The sequence below is a fragment of the Microcaecilia unicolor genome, chromosome 5, assembly GCF_901765095.1.
Source record: "Microcaecilia unicolor chromosome 5, aMicUni1.1, whole genome shotgun sequence".
NCBI classification, from domain to species: Eukaryota; Metazoa; Chordata; class Amphibia; order Gymnophiona; family Siphonopidae; genus Microcaecilia; species Microcaecilia unicolor.
Genome location: NC_044035.1, coordinates 119,733,679 through 119,754,604, shown reverse-complemented (window position 1 = coordinate 119,754,604; position 20,926 = coordinate 119,733,679). Strand labels below are relative to the sequence as shown.

Sequence of the window (20,926 nt, the reverse complement as noted above, 5' to 3'; positions counted from 1 at the left end):
GGATCCTAACCCCTTTAACCAGCATCGCTCAATGCAAATTGCTGAGATAGCATCCCAGGCCTTTCCACCAAGGTGTCAAATCTCCTCCTGGTTCAGTGATGCCAGCACTGCATCAATTGTGGCTGTGTTATCCGCCACCAATCCTCTTAATTCATTTCGGTAGTTTGTTTTAAACACTGAAATAATGTCCTGGTCCAGGGGTTGGATCTCTGAAGTTTTATTCTTTGGTAAACAAGACACTTAGATTTTACCATCACAACTGACAAGCTCTTTTGCTGGAGGGTGTTCTGGGCAGTTATCCAGTAGAAGAAAGGCCTTCTCTTATTTGTGTACGTAGATGCTCTCTGACCGCCGGAACAAAAGACTTGTGAAATGAGTCTGTAAAGTTTGAAAAGTTCATCCAAGCATTCCTGCTGTTTGTGTATTCAAAGAGCAAAGATTTCATATTTACATGATGAAAACACCTGGGTGATTTTGACTTCCCAATCATGAGTGGTTTCACTTTGATGGCCTGGTTTATTCACACAAAAACGAATGGTCGCTCTATCACACTTTCTTTGTTTAAAGCCTTCCCGTTTGTGTACATCATCTTTTGCTGCTAGTGTACAATCTGGTAACATTTTGAAACACAGTTCTGTTTCATCACAATTGTACACTTAGTCCAGCAGTTTTTTTTTAATTCTCTTGGGTAAGAATGTGCTGCATCCTTGTCAGCTGATCGGATCTCCCCTAAGACAAGGATTTGACTGATGGCATGCCTTTCCTTAAATCTGTCAAGCCATCTGTTACTGGCTTTGAATGTTGACTCTTGCCCATTTACGTAGCTGTCGATCAAATTTTCCGACTTGTGCTTTCATTATAGGGCCTGAAATAGGGACACCCTGTGACTGAGCTTGGATGAACCACTGATATAGCGCAGAAGCCAAGTTTTCATCACTAGGCACTTTAATTTTTTTCCTATGTAATCCTGCTTTCTTTTCCATAATGCAGGGCAAACCTCTCAGCTTTTCTTTCTTCTTTTCTCCACCCTCTTAGAGTAGATTCATTGATGCCTAGCTCTTTGTCCAGCTGGGTTTGTTCCAGAATGATACCTGGAGCTGAAAAAAGCTGAATTTATAGAGAGTCCACCGTGAGTAGGAAAACCACATGGATAAAAAGTCCACCCTTGCTAGATTCCAGAATGTCAACTGGAGCTGAAAAAAAGCCGTGTTATCAAGAGTCCACCGGGAGCATGAAAATCCACATAGATAATGAACACAGAGAGGCAACCCTGGCGTAGCTAAACATTGGTTTTCAAGCAGGGAAGAGGGTGGGCTCCACTCCAGCGTAGCAAGCCATTGGCTGGAATGGGTTTCAAGCAGGGAAAAGGGGTGGACTCCACCCGTGTAGCTTAGAAGTTAGCAGGAGAGGGAAAAGGGAACCAGTACATGATCCTGTTATATACGGGTTCGAATTATAGTGGGGCGCATTATAACGGGGCTCTCCCGTACTACCATGCAAACATATCTTAATGGCTTGGCTTTGTAGCTCCTTAATTTATGTCCATCTGCACATAAATATAGACACCAATGCCATATATATTGCTTTGGCTGATTGCATCTTTTAAACCTTTTATTTTCCCAGTTATTAGCAGTTCAGGCATTACAATACTAGAGTACTTGATATTCAGATTCTAATTTGTGAATTGCATTTTCATTTTCAATAGTTCATTATGTGCAAGGCACCATATGAAGTTGCAGGCTTCTCTCCTATGGACTGCTCCATTCTAATTGTGATTTACAATACATATTGATCATAACCCTTTTTATTTTGCTGACTCATTTGAGTTGTCTAGTTTTATATATTAGCAGTACAATTCATTTACATTCTGTCTGCATGGTTTTTAAGTAATGTATCTTTCAACATTTTCACTTTCAGTAATGGTGCAAGCACATTTTTTTGTTACAGATCGATATAACAGATGTTTAATATTTTGCTTAAACAGATGCATGCAGCCAGTGTTTAACCCCTTTGATCGTGATATAAAAGAATATTTGATTTGCCTTTTTTATTTCCCCCCCAATGATATATTATTTTACAGGCCATACATAGAAGAGCCTCGTCAAGTGAAAGTGCAGAAGGGTGCTGAACCTCTGGGCATTTCCATTGTTAGCGGAGAAAGCGGTGGCATATTTGTGTCCAAAGTAACTGGAGGAAGCATTGCTCATCAAGCTGGTCTTGAGTATGGTGATCAGTTACTAGAGGTGAATCGATTATCAATTTCTTTTAATTTCTTAATATCTGCCCAAACAGAAAATGATTGATGCTGTCTCAGATGATTATCATATTAATGAGAAAGTAAATGGGAAAATTCTTATTCAGACTCATGGTAAGGTAAACAGCACCATGTGACTGTGCTCCTTTTTTTTTTTTAATTCTTCACAGATATGCAAAGACAAAATAACAATTATCCTATTTTTTTTCTATAAAACAGAGATTCCAAATGGCTAGAAATTTTGGGAAAGCTGATATTGAATCTGCTTTCACTGATATCATTGAATCTGCTTTCATAGGGTTTAATTTATAGACAAAAAGGAAGAGGAACAGGGTAGGGCCAGGGCAGGGACTGAACTTACTCCTACACACACAATACTTAATTTGAGGATAAAAAAGAAGCTGGTATGTACATATGCTGGGAAAATGTATTTTTAAAATTTAGGTCTGCATTTTGATTAAAAATTTTAATCTTGTGATTAAAGGTAGGGCATAGCGAGCAGTCCTTTGGGGAGAGACAAGGATGGACGGGGGTGGGGTGGGAAGATACGCAGTTCCTCTTCCTCCCACCCCCTCATTAGATATCGTAGCTTTGCTGAAGCACTGCCTGCCATATCTCCCTCCCCTAGCCACACTGTCTGACATATCTCCCCTCCCCTGGCCGCACAGTCCAGCATCTCTCCCTCCTCTCCCCTCCCACCCGGTTTACATTTTCACTCGGTTTTCTTTCAGTAAGTTTTTGACCCTTCAGCAGCGACAGCTGTACTGAAAAGCTGCCTTCACCCTGCACCAAGCCTCTCCCTCTGACCCGTCCGAAACGGGATGGGTCAGAGGGAAAGGCCTGGTGCAGGCAGCTTTTCAGTACAGCTGCTGCAGGGCCGAAGACTTACTGAAAGAAAACTGAGTGAAAAGGTAAACTAGAGGGAAGGAAGGAGAGAGAGACAGCCTCCAAGAGGGGAGGGAGAGCTGCTGGACCATGCTGAGCAGGGGGAGATGCAGAAGGGAGACAGAAGGTTAATCATTAATCATGATTAATAATTAACACATTAATCACAGTTAACATGCAGTTCTAATTTAATTTTTAAAATGTTAAAGAACATCACCCACCGTAGTACAAATTTGCAACATTATCAGCAAAATCTTGGATTAATCAGTATCTTTTCTCAACATTTACACATTTTATGCCACAGTATTCTCCCCAGAAATATTTGGTAGCCAGGTGACATGAAGGAGTAGCAGAGTGGGGGTGGAGGAATGCTTAAATGTTCCAAAGATCTTTGGTCTAACATAGTAGCAATTCTTATGAGTTAAATGTAAACATGCTTTGTCTGTCTGTTTGTCTGTCCTACTTAGATTGTGAGCTCTTTGAGCAGGGACTGTCTTTTTATGTATGATGTACAGCGCTGCGTATGCCTTGTAGCGCTATAGAAGTGATAAGTAGTAGTAGTAGTATCCACAAAAATCCAACCACCCTCTAACAGGTAGACTATTTCTCCTTGGAAGTCACCATACAAAATATCTGAGTAATAGCAACATAAATCTCTTCACTACCAGGCACACTGTGAAATAGAAAACCTGGGGAAAAAAATCCCAACTCAACATACATGTAGCAAACTTCGACAACAGCAGCACTAATTCCTAATATTCAAACAGTATGAACCCTACCTATGAATAGGCAACAATACAGCTTATACTGGGCTATAGAACACCAATACATCTACTGCTAGTCAAACAGGACAAGTGGGACTTCTATAGATCTCTACACAATCTGCATGCAGACAGAATACCACACCTTGGTCACAGGCAAAACACATATAGACCCTCACCAAATACAAATCACAATTTAGAAATATGAAAATTGTACTGGTAACTCCAAGAAGTCAAAATTCAGCATGTATCTCAACACTGGAGAAATAAAAACAAATTAATTTCCTCTTGTACTGAACACAGTACAACGACATTGATGGTGCACATTTCCCAAAACTAACATATTCATAAATTCAGAATAAAAACACTTTTATTGTCTACCTTTGGTCATTTTATTTTTCAATCATGTTGGTCCCAGTGAGTTTATCTAGCTCATTTCCCTGTCTATCTTCTGCCAACTTTCTCCAGTGGCTGCTGTCTATTTGTCCTTTTTCTTCACTCCTCCTGTCTTCTATTAATTCACATCTGTCTCTGACATATTTTCTTTCACTTTTAGTTCTTTCTTCCCTTTCTTTTCTGCCTTTGTTCACTCAATTTTCACTCTTTTCTCACCCTCCAGTTCTTCATTTTACTTTTCACATACTATCAAATTTTCATCTCCTTCTCTCATATGCACTCTCTCCTTTACCATTCTCTTATTCCTTTGTCACCCACTCCTCATTACCACATTTTAAAAAATGTTTTAAAAAATTTCTTAGAATTTTCTAAATACAAATTAGAGTAACCACTTAATATCAACTTACATTTCACTAAAAGAGTCCCCCCCCCCACCATGAAGTATGTTATCCCTCACCCAGATATCTCTGAGGGCTGATCTCACTATACATCATAGGCGGTTGGTGGCCCAACTGTTTGGGGAGGCTAAAGGGGGTGGGGTTAGTGGTGGGGTCAGGGGTGGAGCTTAAATCCATAATTGTCTGATAACACACAGAAAACATAAATAAAAATAAAAGTCACAATACCTTTTATTAAATTTAGATATTAGATATGTATCATATGTCAAAGAATAAAGTGGTTGCTCAAAGCATATTCTAAGCACAATTGCTCAACTGCAAAACACTATGCACAACTTTGTGCAAAAGCACACTCAGAACCTTACTGTACCATAAATATTACACTGGGCAGAACACCAATATACCACCCATATGGAAAATGCAGACCGTCAACAATATGAAACAAGGGATCATATCATCACAATTCTCATGTAGAGCCACAAAGCACCCTAATTCATGTTTAATGTGGGATAAAATGCCATAAATAAGTAAATAAATATAAGCTTTTAATGTTGAGCACCTGATTCTCAAAGTGGACATATTCCAAACACTATAATGAAAATAAAATGATATTTTCTATCTTTGTTGTCTGGTGACTTTTTCTGATCATGCTGGTCCAGTATCCAATTCTGCTGCTATCTGTCCTCAGTGCAGGTCAGGAAGTCATCCTCTTTAAATATCTCCCTGGCAACCCAGGACCCCCCCCCCCCCCCCCCCCCACCGCTCTCCCAGCAGTAAGGTAAACAAACCATAAACCAATTTCTACAATTGGTTACACAAGGCTAGAGGGCTTTCACTGCAGCTCCTGCTGTGAGGATGGAGGTAAATCAACAATTTAAACCTCTCTGAGCACAGCAGGGGAGGCTTAGCCTGTCCAAGCCTCTTATACCAGGCGCCTATGCTATACATCAAATATAAAAACTTGTTAGCCAACAATCCCTGATGTCCGATTCCTCCAGGCTTTATAAATGTCTCATACTTTACGAAATTGCAGAAATCCCCCGTGACGCATAGCTGTGAAATCTGATAGACACAGTCCATTCTTTGCAGTAATCTGTCCTTAGTAGGAACTGAGCTTTGTTTCCATGCTGATACCAATGCAGAATTACTGACTTTAAAAAGCAAGCTGCAAGCTTGACTCCAAAACCCATTACCACATTTTTACCCTCTGTACTTGCCATCCTCCTCTCACTAATCTCCTTGACAGTCCCTCATGGCCTCTCCCACATGGTTCTACCTTGTTCAGCATTTCCCCTCCCTCCACCTTTGTAGCCCAACATCTTCCCCCCCCTCTCTCTCCTTCTCTCCACACCTGCCCTTTCAAAAAGTACAAAGACTAGGGGACACTCAATGAAGTTACATGGAAACTCTTTTAAAACGAATAGTTGAGATGTAGAACTCATTGCCAGAGAATGTGCTAACAGCAGTTAGTGTATCTGGATTAAAAAAAAGGTTTGGACAGGTTCCTGGAGGATAGGTCCATTGTATGCTATTGAGACAGACATGGGGAAGCCACTGCTTGCTCTGGGGTTGGTACCATGGAATGTTGCTACTATTTTGATTTCTGCCAGATACTTGTGTCCTGGATTGGCAACTGTTGGAATCAGGATACTGGTCTAGCTGGACCATTGGTTTAACCCAGTATTGGCTATTCTTTTGTTCTTATAGCCCTTCTTTTCTGTCTCTACCCTCACTCTTGTAGTCAAACATCCTCCCTTTCTCTTTCCCCAATATTTGTAGCCTGTCATCTCCCTTTCCCCTTTTCATTCCCTATCCCCAACAATGCAGCTTCTCCCTTTCTCTCCTCTCCTTCCCCCCCCCCCCCAAAAAAAAAAAAATAATCAGCATCTCCCTCTCTATCCCTCTCTTCTCCTTTCCCTCATAGTTGGCATCTCTTCCTCTCCCCGAGTCAGCATCTCTCCCCTGTCTCCCATTCTTCTCCTTTCCCCCAATAAACAACATCTACACACTCTTTTCCACTTTATATCCCGCTGTCTCTTCTCTCCTTTTGTCCCCATTATGCCCTCTCCTCCATGTCCAGCATTTCTCCTTCTCCTCTCCCTCCATCAGTGATCCAGTATTGCTCCTTCTCCCCCTCCAACAGCTCAGCATCTCTTCATCTTGTCCCTTCTTCAATATGTGATGGCATCTTCCCTTGTCTCTCAACCTCCCATACCTTTTCAAAGCTGTCTTGTCTGTTAGAGATTGCCAGCATTGTGCAGCAATTCACATTGCACTGCTCCTGTCAACCTCAGAACCTTCTGTCTGATGTTCCCAGCCTGTAGAGAAACAGGAAGTTGCATCAAACAGAAGGCTCTGAGGTTGGTACAAGCAGCACTTCGTGAATCTCTGCTCACTGCTGACAACCTCTAGAAGACAAGACAACTTTGAAAAGGTAAGCTGGACTACTGGAGTTGGGGGTGGTGGAGGGAATCAGTGGTGATGTTGCTTCCAGAGCCTACAGAAGTTGCTGGAATGCTTTTTTTCTCCATTCTGGCACAAATTATGCCCTTTGCTTTCACTTTATGTATGAATTGGATTCATTAGGCCAGTTGGGTCCTGTTTATAGTCAGTTTATGAACAATGACTAATTAGATGGAAGAATTCACTAGTGTCATTACTTCATCTGTTACATTTTGAATGGAGGAGGTTTCCCTTCCCTTTTTAGAAGTGTAAAATAAATGTTTTTAGAAGTGTAAAATAAATGTTGATACTTAGCCGTTTTAAGAGCTGGAAGTTTATGTAAAAAATATATATATGTTGGCTGTAGCTGAGAAATGTGTTGTAAAAGTGTTGATAATGGAATGTAATTCCTAATTAGATTCAAATATACAGCAGCTAATTAAAATCTGATTTGACTAAAATTTTGGATTTTGCCATCTTTATCTGAGCAATGTGTCAAAATGCAGTAATGGAAAAACGAATAGTACTTGAATTGGAAATGTGAAAGATATTTTTATCTGTTTGTGTAGTTCAATGGAATAAATCTAAGAAATGCCACAGAGCAGCAAGCCCGTTTGTTCATTGGACAGCAGTGTGACACAATTACTATTCTGGCTCAGTATAACCCCCCTATGTGTCAACCGAGCAACCACTCACGGTCAAGGTAAGCTAAGACACAGAGCCTTGTAGTACAGTCAAGGGCAGTTTATTGTTATGGTATGGTAACTTTAGTTTTAATAACGCTTTGTGGAATATTTCAGAAGTAAAACAAAGTAGTAGCTATCCTTATCTGACTGACAATTAAAAATATCTTGGCTGTGTCTATTTTTTATAATTCTTAACATAGCTGCCATGCAGTTCTTTTAAAAACTCCATGAACAGCCATCTTTTGAAAGAAGTCACAAATTACTTCATATCCACTGCAGAGTGGTCCACACTGCTTATGATCTTCAGGAATGACACCACGCATTAATTATGAAGTAGTGGGATAACATTTCCTAAGGAATAATTTGGGTCAGTGATAATTGCAAGGCAGCTATGGAGGCTTTTAGTTTTATATTTTTAAAACAATTTTAATATCTGATGGGTGAGTGTACCACTTTGAATGTGTATTTGAAGTATTGCATGATATATTGATCTTCCTTTTAAATAAAGTTCTGGTCCAGAAAGAATCCCAAAGAGCTATGTGATTAGAGCCCCTCAGAAATGTGCATATTGTCTTAACAGGTGATTTTGTTGCTATCTTTGTTCCTTAAACACTGCATGACAACCTGAAGGAAAAGAAAATATGTCAGTATTCCTGTAACAAAAGCTGGGTTGGATAGGGACCAAGATGTTAATGAGGGTGGAAGATGGGATTTCAAATCTGGAATCCTGAATCCTGCTAGTCTTAAAATTTAATTATTAAACGTACTACTCTTTTATCTTGTTATAAAGTCTAGAGGTGTAGTTTATCTGGAATGGAGGAGAAATGATGAAGCCAGTAAACTGCAGATTGCTAGTAAAGATAGAGATTTTTTTTTTTAAGCATATGTGCACTCTGGGGGATGTGTTGTGCACATTTTTGGTGTTTTCCATTTGCTTTTAAGTACCTTGCAATGCATGGTTTTGGGATTCTGTATTTGCCATTTTACAGTTGCTTAAAAAGTAAACTCTCATTCCACAATACAAAAATATGCTGTGTTACTATGAGTTATTACTTATATCTACTGTCATTTAGAATGTCATTTTAGAAGGGTTAGGCAGCATTATCACCTATAAATAAGATGGACATAATAAGCAATTTTAGGAAAGCCGCTACTTTTACATATGTATGTTCAACACACAGAGATTTCAGGGGTGTAGGTTCTAGTCATGGTGTGGACAGATTTGTGAAATATATGCATACTTCCCATTTTATAAGGAGAATACACATAATTTTCAAAAACATTTGTTCCATAGAATCTTAGCAGAGATTGGGTGGTGATGCTGGTATTTGGGGAAACAAAACGGGAGCTAGGCAGACTTCTGCGGTCTACGCCCTGATCGTGACTGAATAGATAGGGGTGGGCTGGAGTGTAAATTTTAAGGGGCTTCAACGTTAGCTTCAGAACTTAGTACAAGAACAGTACTGGGCAGACTTCTACGATCTGTGCCCTGAGAAAGACAAGGACAAATCAAACTCGGGTATACATATAAAGTAACACATACCATGTAAAATGAGTTTATCTTGTTGCGCAGGCTGGATAGACCGTACAGGTCTTTATCTGCCATCATTTACTATGTTACTATCCTGCTTATTTTCAAAGGAGAAGGGCGCCCATCTTCTGACACAAATCGGGAGATGGGCGTCCTTCTCCTAAGGTCACCCAAATCAGCATGATCGAAAGCCAATTTTGGGCGTCCTCGACTGCTTTCTGTTGCGGGGACGACCAAGTTCAAGGGGGTGTGTCGGCAGTGTACAGAAGGTGGGACAGGGGCGTGGTTAACAGATGGGCGTCCTCGGCCGTTAATGGAAAAAAGAAGGGCGTCCCTGATGAGCATTTGGCCGACTTTACTTGGTCCATTTGTTTTCACGACCAAGCATCAAAAAGGTGCCCGAACTCACCAGATGACCACCGGAGGGAATCGGGGATGACCTCCCCTAACTTCCCCAGTGGTCACTAACCACCTCCCACCCTGAAAAAACAATTTCAAAAAATTTTGTCTTTTTAAAACATTTTTTTTTTTTTTTTTAGAGTATGTCGTTCGCTATGCCTCCGTCCCTGCAACTGCAGTTGAGGACGTCCAAAATATGGATGTTTCTGTGAGAAGAACATCTATGCCTTTGCTATGCCTCCAACACTCTTTTTATTTATTTATTTGGATTTTGGATCACAAGTAGCAGCAGTGGGTTTTGAAACGGCCACCTCTGGTGCAAGACCAGTGCTCTAACCACTAGGCCACTCTGCCACTCCTCCACTCCACTCCCTTGAAATTTGGCCATCCCTGTGTGTGTGTGGGGGGGGGGGGGGCAGTATGCAGGTCCCTGGGATGGGGGGAGGTATGTGTGTGTCAGCAGAGGCATAACAATGGCGTGGACATCCTTCTTTCAAACATTTTGGACGTCCTCAACTGCCCCCCACAGGGATGGCCAAATTTCAAGGGACTGGAGGAGTGGCAGAGTGGCCTAGTGGTTAGAGCACTGGTCTTGCAATCTAGAGGTGGCTGGTTCAAATCCCACTGCTGCTACTTGTGATCCAAAATTCAAATAAATAAAGGGGGTGTCAGAGGCATTGCAGGCATGGATGTCCTTCTCACAAACATCCACATTTTGGGCGTCCTCAACTGCCGTCGCAGGGAAGGACGTCCTCAACTGCCGTCGCAGGGAAGGACGTCCTCAACTGCCGTCGCTTCCCCTCCAGGAAGGAAATCGTGTGCAAATGAGCTAACAGCGAGCAGCTCATTTGCATGCAATTTCCTTCATGCATGCTCGTTCCTTTCCGGATCGGTAAGGGAAGGGCTTCTTCCATTCAGTTAGTGGGACCAGTGCACTACAAATGCTGGCTCCTCCCACGACCAAATGGCTTGGATTTGGTCATTTCTGAGATGGGCATCTTCGTTTTCCATTATCGCCGAAAACCGGGGACGACCATCTCTAAGGTCGACCTAAATTTCATGATTTGGGCATCCCTGACCGTATTATCGAAACGAAAGATGGACGTCCATCTTGTTTCAATAATACAGGTTGCCCCGCCCCTTTACAGGGCCGTCCTTAGAGATGGGCGCCCCCGTTTGATTATCCCCCTCTATGTTACATTTCCCTGTTGATATTTACACCTCCTCCAAATCATAAATAGTTGAGCTAACTGTTCATTTGGACCTTGGGTTTTGAGGAGTGATTGAGGGGTCATCTGTTCTTATCTCTCTGGTCTTAACAGCTGTGCTCCTTAATTGGCTTCTCATGCTTGTTGTTTTGCAGAATCCGACAGTTTACAAAAATCACCATTTGCAAGTGTACAGTGCTTTTTTTCCCCCTAGGGAAAAAAAATGCTGTTATTTACATAGAGCTAACTTTAGGGACTAGTGTAACTATCCGTGGCTCTGCCTTCACTTTAGCAACCCCTCAATAGTAACTGTACCCTGTTACCAGCCTCAGAGCATACAAAAAGGGAACATTACAATGTGACCCGTTGAGCAAAAAAGGTACCAAAATCAGGGTATGTGACTTATTTATACCACAAGATAGAGGGATGTCAACTGCATAATCCAGCAAAATTTCAGCTACAGGTATGAACTAATTAGATATTTAAAAAAATGAGAAACAAGTACTTTTTTCAGAAAAGTGCATTTGAAAAATCACAAACTTAAAACATCTATATCAATGTAATCTGTAGGAAGTTACAGATAAAATTTTGACCCTACAGTACACAAACCTTTCAAAAATGAAAGTTGCTCAAATTTACCCCTCTAAACGTTTATAGCTTTTATCTCTGTTGTTACCTTTTTGCGCAGCGGGTCACAAATATTACGTCAGTTCCTAGAACACCTACATACCTTTTAGGGAAAACAGAATAAACACAGTTCTCTACACAGAAACTATATGTCAGCGAAGTGCTTCACAATGTAGACAGATGAAAAATCTGAAAGGTGATGTGGCCATAAGAAACCTGTAACGGCTCTTTGTAATACCTCTGAGTGAGATTTATGATGAATCAGTAGAATGCCATTATGCAGATTTACTATTATGCAGAAAATATTTGGACAATGGTATTTAAAAATAGGTACAGATCTGCACTGTATTATGTTGTTCATTTAATATCCTGTACTGAGTCTGCATACTGTGTTGTTCATTATATATATATCAACTACAATAGGAATAGCTCTGCATAACATGCGGTGGTGTTCCTAACTGTTTGGAGGAAAAAGCCATATAGTTAATGCAACAAAAAGATTGCTAATGCAGAAAGACACCAGGCTTGGATGATTTTACAGTTAAATTTTATAAGATGTTCCAGGATCTTTTAATCCAACCATTATTGGGCCTGTTTAATTCTCTGGGGAGGGAATGAGGCTTCCTTTTTTTCTGAGGTTAGCCAGGGTCACCACCCTTCATAAGGAATGTAAAGGCCATTTAGAAATATTTATTTGTAGCATTTGTATCCCACATTTTCCCACCGATTTGCAGGCTCAATGTGGCTTACATCTGCCGTAATGGCGGTTGCCATTTCCGGGTAACAGAATTACAAATGGTATTGCGTTAAGGTTCAGACATACATGGTAACATACATGGAACATAACATATATGGAACGGATCATGGTATATATATACCATGTGTATACATACATGGTAAAGCAGATTACATTATGGTATTGCATGAAGGTTCCTGAGTAATAACTTGGATTGTAACATACATTAAGTCATCGACTATAATATAGTTCTTATAGGCCCATATCTTTATTTGGTATGGACATAAAAATCTTTGCTTGGGTACTGGTTGATTCCTTGGTGAGTTGCGTTCCAAAGCTGTTTCACCTGGAACAGTCAGGCTTTATACAAGACAGACATGCTGGAGATAGCATATGGCATGTATTTAACCTAACGGCTAGAGCAAAACAGGATCAGTCTGATTTAGTGTTTCTCTCAGTTGAGGCTGAAAAAGCCTTTGATTGGGTCTCATAGCCTTTTATATTTCAAGTTCTTAACAAAATAGTGCTTGGCCCAAGTTAGTGGGGTGGATTAGAACTCTCTGTACTACACTTTTGGATTCTTTTCAGATTAATGGTAGCTATTTGGAGAGTTTTGAAAATTTTTAAGGGGACTAGACAGGGGTACCCACTTTCCCCTATATTGTTTGCTTTAGTGATTGACCCTCTAGCCCAGTGCATACGAGAGCAGGACCAGATAGCAGGGGTGATGGTGGCAAATGGTGTTGAACATAAATTAAGCTTGTATGTGGATGATCTTTTATTTACTCTTTACTATTCCTCAGGAATCTTTAGGTGTGCTGATGATGGAATTAGAAAGTTATATAGTGTTGAGCTTTCAAGTTAACATGCATAAATCTGAAATATTGAATGTTTCCCTGTCTCTCGGTTTAGTGGATAGTGTTAAAGCCACTGTCCCTTTCGCTGGGTCAAAGCTTCATTGTGATATTTGGGCATTTATTTGGGAGGTCCTGGAACTAATCTTTTTGATATTAATTTCGGCCCCTTGTTATGTAGAATTATTCTTGATCTTGAAAGATGGGAGAGGCTTCGCTCAACCTGGGTAGGGAGCGTTGAGGCATTGAAGATGATGGTGCTACCCTAGTTTCTATACCTTTTTCAAGCTCTACCTTTTCTTATAGAGGACCAGATTTTGTCTAAGTGGCAAGGGAAACTAGGTTTATTTGGGCAGGGAGAAGACCTCGGGTGGCTGTGGCTACCCTTTGTATAAGTAAGCTGAATAGGGGGTTAGCAATACCGAACATTAAGAAATATTATCAGGCAGCGTACTTGCACGCCTTACTGCAGTGGCAAGCACAGGTGTGTAAGCAATGGGTGGAACTTGAGCATGGAGACTTGATGGATACCCCACTATTGCATTTACTGTGGCTTCCTGGGGGAATGGGGTGTTGAGAAGGGTGTGCGATGAGGGGGTCCATATTGGCTTTTCACTATAAACATTTGGGTGTGAACTAGGCAGTGGCTGATGGAGGGGAAAAATATTCTTGGTATACCCCCTATGCTTCAGTCCGGATTTTAATCCAGGGAGGGATCAGGATATCTTTTGGACATGAGAGAGGAAGGGATTTGTGTGTGAGAGACAGTTTTGGGATGATAGCAGGGGAGGGATTAAACATTTTGGAGAATTGCAATGTAACTTTCAGCTGAGAGACTTGTTCCCTTATCTGCAGGTCAAACATTATATACATTCCATTCAGTTGTTCTTAGAGTTGAAGCAGGGTAAAACAGCCCTCACTACCTCTCTACCCCCATCTCCCCTTATGCTCCTACCCGTAACCTCCACTCACAAGACAAATCCCTCCTCTCAGTACCCTTCTCCACCACCGCCAACTCCAGACTCCGCCCTTTCTGCCTCGCCTCACCCTATGCTTGAAATAAACTCCCTGAGCCCATACGCCAAGCCCCCTCCCTACCCATCTTCAAATCCTTGCTCAAAGCCCACCTCTTCAATGTCGCTTTTGGCACCTAACCATTGTACCTCTATCCAGGAAATCTAGACTGCCTCAATCTTGATTGACTGCACTTTTTGTCCTTTAGATTGTAAGCTCCTTTGAGCAGGGACTGTCCTTCTTTGTTAATTGTACAGTGCTGCGCAACCCTGGTAGTGCTTTAGAAATGTTAAATAGTAGTAGTAGTAGTAGTGGCCTTCGAGAATCTGCCGGGTCCTAGGTTGCAGAGAGGGGCTATATCCCAAATTTATCAGTGTCTAAATTCTAGAAGAGGAGTGTGCATGAAGTATATGCAATCATGGGAGGCTGATGCGGAGAGGGAGTTTTCGGGGATCAAGTGGGAGGGACTTTGGCAGAGGATACGAGTGTTGGGGTGGGGTTGGCCGCTTCTGTTTTGGAAAATGGGTATAAGGTAATGTTTAGATGGTAAACTACACCAGTATTGTTTCAGAAGTGTTTGGGGATTGGGGAGGGTGAGTGTTGGAAGAGATGTCAATCTAGAAGAATGTATAAGCACATCTGGTGGGAATGTGGGGTTGTTCAACAGTACTGGTCCCATATCTTTCAATATATTGCAACTCTGTTGGAAAAAGATTGCACTGCTTAATGCACTGCTTAATATGCCAATATCAGAGGTGGATGAGGGGGAGGATTGGCTGATTTGGTTGGGCTTAGTGGCCGCCATGTGGTGCTGGCCTCTCATTGGTGGCTACCTGACCCCCCAGAGTGGCAGCAGTTGGTGTTGAAACTGGATGGGTGGTATGATATGTATAAGCTTACAGCTATTAAATATAATAAGGTCCATACTTTTGAAAAATGCTGGCAGGGGTTTCAATTGTGGAAGAGGTGTACTTGGGCGTATGGGGAAGAGGAATTGGGCAATAGATCCTGAGGGTATGTTCTTGTTTTACATTAATAAAATAATTTTTTTAAAAATGGGGGGTCACGTGAAACCAAGCTACGGGAAAGAGGCTGATTAGCACTTCTGCTGCTCTTCCCCCAAGAGTCCCTGTAAAATCTGCTGATTTATCGTCTTGAATTTGGATACTTGTGATAGAAGGCTTCTACCTCCTGGGACAGTTGCTTTTTACTCTCTGTTGTTGGATGGTGTCTAAACCGCAATGAAAAGATAAAGAGCATGGGAAGCTGCAGGAGACCAAGGTGGCAGCTCCCTGCAGCCCCACTGCTCAAACTGTAAGCTCAGCCTAGACAGCCGAGATAACCTCAAAAGTGACCGCAGCATTGGGGTTGGTGTTGGCAAAAAAAATTGCAGCCGCTTGAGGTCAAATTAGAGCAAGTGGAGGTTAAGCTTGATGAATTCACTGAGAGTTTTCAACCTTCCAGCAATATACTAGCATCCTGGAAGATTGGGTGCAAAAGGTGGGAGTTGTGCAGGCCCAGTTGTGATCTAATATTGCAGCCGTGGAGGAGATGATCCAAAGGCCCGTGTTACTGAAGGTACTTAATTTTGCTCATAAGGAGGCCATTCTGCAAGCTCTTCGTGTGGGGAAATCCTTGTCTTACGATGGAGAGAGAGTACTTTGCTTTCAAGATTACTCGGCCGTTGTGGTGGCTAAGTTCCGTACCTTTGCAAAGGTCTGCTCCAGCTTGCTTGAAAGGAACATTAGGTTTGCGCTCATTTTTACCAAACATGATTGCGGATCTTTCACCAGGGTAAGACTATCTGTGGCTCAGGAACTTGAGCTGACTCAAGCGATCTGGAGATGAGCTAGTGGAGCTTGTCTCACATTGATGGCTTACAGTTGCCTCTGGATGTCATATATAGCTGTGAGTGGGTGCTTTTGCATAACAGTTCGCAAAGTGAACTTTAAAACTCCGTGGGAGGACCCCGCTGTCGCCATTTCCTACTTAGTTGGTTGCACCTGACAGAGGTGATAGAATTGAAAAATGAACTTGCAGAATTATTATTAGTAGTATGTAATTTATCTTTAAAATCAAGCATGGTACCAGAAGATTGGAGGGTGGCCAATGTAACGCCAGTTTTTAAAAAGGGTTCCTGGGTGATCCAGGAAATTACAGACCAGTGAGCCTGACATCGGTGCCAGGCAAAATGGTAGATACTATTATAAAGAACAAAATTACAGAGCATATTCAAAAGCATGGATAAATGAGACAAAGCCAACATGGATTTAGTGAAGGGAAATCTTGCCTCACCAAACTATTATATTTCTTTGAAGGGGTGAACGAACATGTGGATAAAGGAGAGCAGGTAGATATTGTGTATCTAGATTTTCAAAAGGCATTTGACAAAGTACCTCATGAAAAACTCCAGAGGAAATTGGAAAGTCATGGGATAGGAAGTAGTGTTCTGTTGTGGATTAAAAACTGGTTAAAAGAAAACAGAGAGTAGGGTTAAATGCCTAGTATTCTCAATGGAGAAGGGTAGATAGTGGGGTTCCGCAGGGGTCTGTGTTAGGACTACTGCCTTTTAACATATTTATAAATGATCTAGATATGGGAATAAATAGTGAGGTATTTAACATGCCGATGACACAAAGTTATGCAAAGTTGTTAAATTGCAAGACGACCTTACAAGGCTGGGAGATTGGGCATCCAAATGGCAGATGATGTTTAATGTAAGCAAGTGGAAAGTGACTGGTGGTTGGGAGGCGGGGATAGTGGTTGGGAGGCGGGGATAGTGCTGGGCAGACTTATATGGTCTGTGCCCTGAAAAGGACAGGTACAAATCAAGGTAAGGTATACACAAAAAGTAGCACATATGAGTTTATCTTGTTGGGCAGACTGGATGGACCGTGCAGGTCTTTTTCTGCCGTCATCTACTATGTGATGCATGTGGGAAAGAGGAACCTGAACTTATAGCTATGTGATTCTAGTTTCCGCGTTAGGAATCACCAACCAGGAAAAGGATCTAGGAGTCATTGTTGGTGATACTTTGAAACCTTCTGCGCAGTGTGCTGTGGCAGCAAAGAAAGCAAATAGAATGTTAGGTATTATTAGGAAAGGAATGGAAAACAAAAATGAGGATGTTATAATGCCTTTCTGTCACTCCATGGTGCGACCGCACCTTGAATACTGTGTGCAATTCTGGTCACCGCATCTCAAAAAAGATATAGTGGAATTAGAAAAGGTACAGAGAAGGGCAACAAAAATGATAAAGGGGATGGGACGACTTCCCTATGAGGAAAGGCTAAAGCGGCTAGGTCTCTTCAGCTTGGAGAAAAGACGGCAGAGGGGAGATATGATAGAGGTCTATAAAATAATGAGTGGAGTGGAGCAGGTAGACGTGAATAGCTTGTTTATTCTTTCCAAAATTACTAGGACTAGGGGCAATGTAATGAAGCTACAAAATAGCAAATTTAAAACAAATCATAGAAAATATTCACTCAACATGTAATTAATCTCTGGAATTCGTTGCCAGAGAACGTGGTACAAGCAGTTATTTTAGCGGGATTTAAAAAAGGTTTGGATAGCTTCCTAAACGAAAAGTCCATAAGCCATTATTAAAATGAACTTGGGAAAAGCCACTTCTTATTTCTAGGATAAGTGGCATAAAATGCATTGTACTGTTTTGGGATCTTGCCAGGTACTTGTGACCTGGATTGGCCACTGTTGGAAACAGGATACTGGGCTTGATGGACCGTCAGTCTGTCCCAGTATGGCAACATTTATCTACGTATGACTACCATGTCTGGATGCTGGAATGGACTCCTTTATGTTGAATATTTTTCCTTTGTGAATGACTGTGGGATCCTGTGAAATGTTTTGGCACAGTTTGCAGATGGATATTTTGCAAAGATGTGTGCCACTCTCTTCTTTTTGAGTTTCTATTGGGAGCTTGCTTCTCACTAGTTTGTGTTTTAAATTGAGTGGCTGTCGGAAGGCCAGCACTGGTGTGGATGGGAATATCTCTTTCAGTAGTTCATCCTTCTGGAGTAGTGGCTGTTAATCTTTTATGATGTTTCTCAATTTTCCTAACTCTGGGTTATATGTCACTACAAGGGGGATTCTGTCTGTGGTTTTATTTTCCTTGTAATAGGTTTTCCCTGGGTGTTTTAAGGAATGAGGTAACATTCTTAGAGATTTTTTTGAGGTTGTAGCCTTTTTGTTTGAAGGATTCAGTCAGGATTTTAAGGTGTTTACTTTTGCCCCCTGGGTCAGAGCAGATACGGTGGTACCTTGTGGCTTGGCTGTGTATAATGGATTTTTTTGTATGTGAAGGGTGGAAGCTGGAGTTGTGGAGGTAACTACCTTTGTCTATAGGTTTTCTATATATAGATGTTTGTATATATCCATTGCCGATGGAAACTTTGGTGTCCAAAAAATTGACTTTTTCTGGGGAGTAGTCAATTTTGAATTTGATTGTAGAATGGTATGTATTGAAAGAACTGTAAAATTGTTTGAGTTCCTTCCCCCTTACTCCAAATCATAAAAATGCCATCAATATACCAGTAGTATTTTAAGGGTTTATTCTGATATTTATTTATTTGTTACATTTGTATCCCACATTTTCCCACCTACTTGCAGAGCGTAGTGAAGGCGGTTAGCTTGGCAGAGTTTAAAAAGGGTTTGGACAGTTTCCTAAAGGTCAAGTCCATAGACCGCTACTAAATGGACTTGGGGAAAATCCACAATTTCGGGAATAACATGTATAGAATGTTTGTACGTTTGGGAAGCTTGCCAGGTGCCCTTGACCTGGATTGGCCACTGTCGGGGACATGATGCTGGGCTTGATGGGCCTTTGGTCTTTGCCCAGTATGGCATTACTTATGTAATTATGTAGGCTCAATGTGGCTTACATAGTGCCAGAGATGCGATTGCAGACTCCGGTGTAAACAAATACAGAATGATGTAGAGATAAGATAGGATAAGGTTCATGTGGCATAGCCACATAGGGGCGTTGTACACGGAAGAATTGTGTTGTGACCATGATGTATTTTGTTATTATTGTGTCCATACTGTATTGAAAAAAACCTCTCAATGAGATTATTCATATATGAGGGAGCAGAACTATCTCATTGAATTCAAAAATGTCTCTTCCAGTTCTGCCATAAAGAGGTTAGCATATAGGGGTGCCATCCTGGTGCCCATCGCAGTTCCCATGATTTGCAGGCAGAACTCATTGTTAAAGCAGAAATAGTTGTGAGTTAGAAAAATGTTGATTAATTTTGTAATAAGCTTTTTTTTTTCTCTTTAGAAACTACAGAGATTAAGACTTTTTTTCACTAAACCAGTCTTTTGTACTTTGGCTCAATCCCTAATACTAACAAAATTTGACTATTGCAACTCCATTTATGCAGTAATTAAAGGCGGCCTTATAAAAAAAATTACGAACTGCTCCAAATACCACTGCACACCTCATACGTAGATCACCTTGCTTCACCAAAGCAACTCCTCTTCTATATAACCTACATTGGTTACCAACAAAAGATAGAATATCTTTCAAGTTCTGTGTTTTTATTCATCAATTTCTATATAGTTCTTCTCCATCATATATGAATAATCTCATTGAATTACCCCCACGTAATGCCGTATCATCATCCAAAGAATATCTCATTCTTAATTTCCCTATTTATAGGAATGTAATCTATAAAATAATTCACAATGCCAGTTTCTCTTATATAGGTACTAAAATTTGGAATTCTCTACAAAAAAACAATTAAAAGCACAGATGATTTCCTGTCTTTCAAAAACGTACTGAAAACTTATTTTTTCAATTTAGAAAACAAAGAATTCTATTTGAATATTATCCATTCATACATTTAATTTCAATTTTTCTTTCCTTCCTAATCCTATCTGGCCCTACTTGTACCCATATTTATTCATCTTCACTTCTTTGTTTACCAACGTAATTATGATTTAATTTTCTTTTCTATCCATCTACCCTTGAGAAGAGTTGCCTCCAGGTTAATTCACTACATATGTTATATTTGGTTTACAAAGCCAATGTTATAGCATTATTGTACTTTATAATCTGTTTATGTAATTTTTAATTTGTATAATTCATTTAATTGTTAAGTAAACCACATTGAATCTGAGTCACTCTTGGGCTAATGTGGGGTAAAATTGTCATAAATAATAATAATACGGAGACTGCCAGTTTTAAGTTGAACCTTCAGAAATCAGAGGCTCTACCTTCATCTGATACATTTAAGAGATTGGTGGGTGATGCGTTTCCCTTACATTGGGCGGGCTGCCTTTCAATACCTGGGCATTCGACTTGGGATGTAGACTAAAGATTTATATACAGTGAATGTCACCAATTTATTGCAGGATACTTGGTGTCAACTGGAGGGTTGGAAGCATTTATCTCTTTTATGATGGGATGCATCAATTTGTTTCGTATGGTTACATTCCCTCTATGGTTATATGTTTTTCAGGTTCTTCCCCTGAGTCTCCTCAACATGGACTTGAACAGTGTTTTGAGACTGGTTTTTAACTTTTGCTGGGTTGGGAAAAAATTTATGTTATGCTTGTCTAATGAGCAATTGGAGCACTGGGGTTTTGGTTCTTCACAATTTTAAATTGTATAACCAAGTGTGCTTGATGTGGCATTTATATGAATGGATACATCATAGACAGGGCTATACTCCCTGTTAACTATGAAGCTGCTTTTTTCACCCCATATTTCAATTC

General features: G+C 40.8%; 1 protein-coding gene across 1 annotated transcript in view; it reads left to right on the top strand.

Moving 5' to 3' along the window:
- DLG5 (discs large MAGUK scaffold protein 5) overlaps window positions 1-20,926 on the top strand; it is a 298,386-nt gene that overhangs the window by 222,699 nt on the left and 54,761 nt on the right. Inside the window, 2 exon segments of the mRNA XM_030203236.1 lie at window positions 2,081-2,243; window positions 7,706-7,839. Coding sequence (XP_030059096.1) covers window positions 2,081-2,243; window positions 7,706-7,839 — 297 coding nt within the window.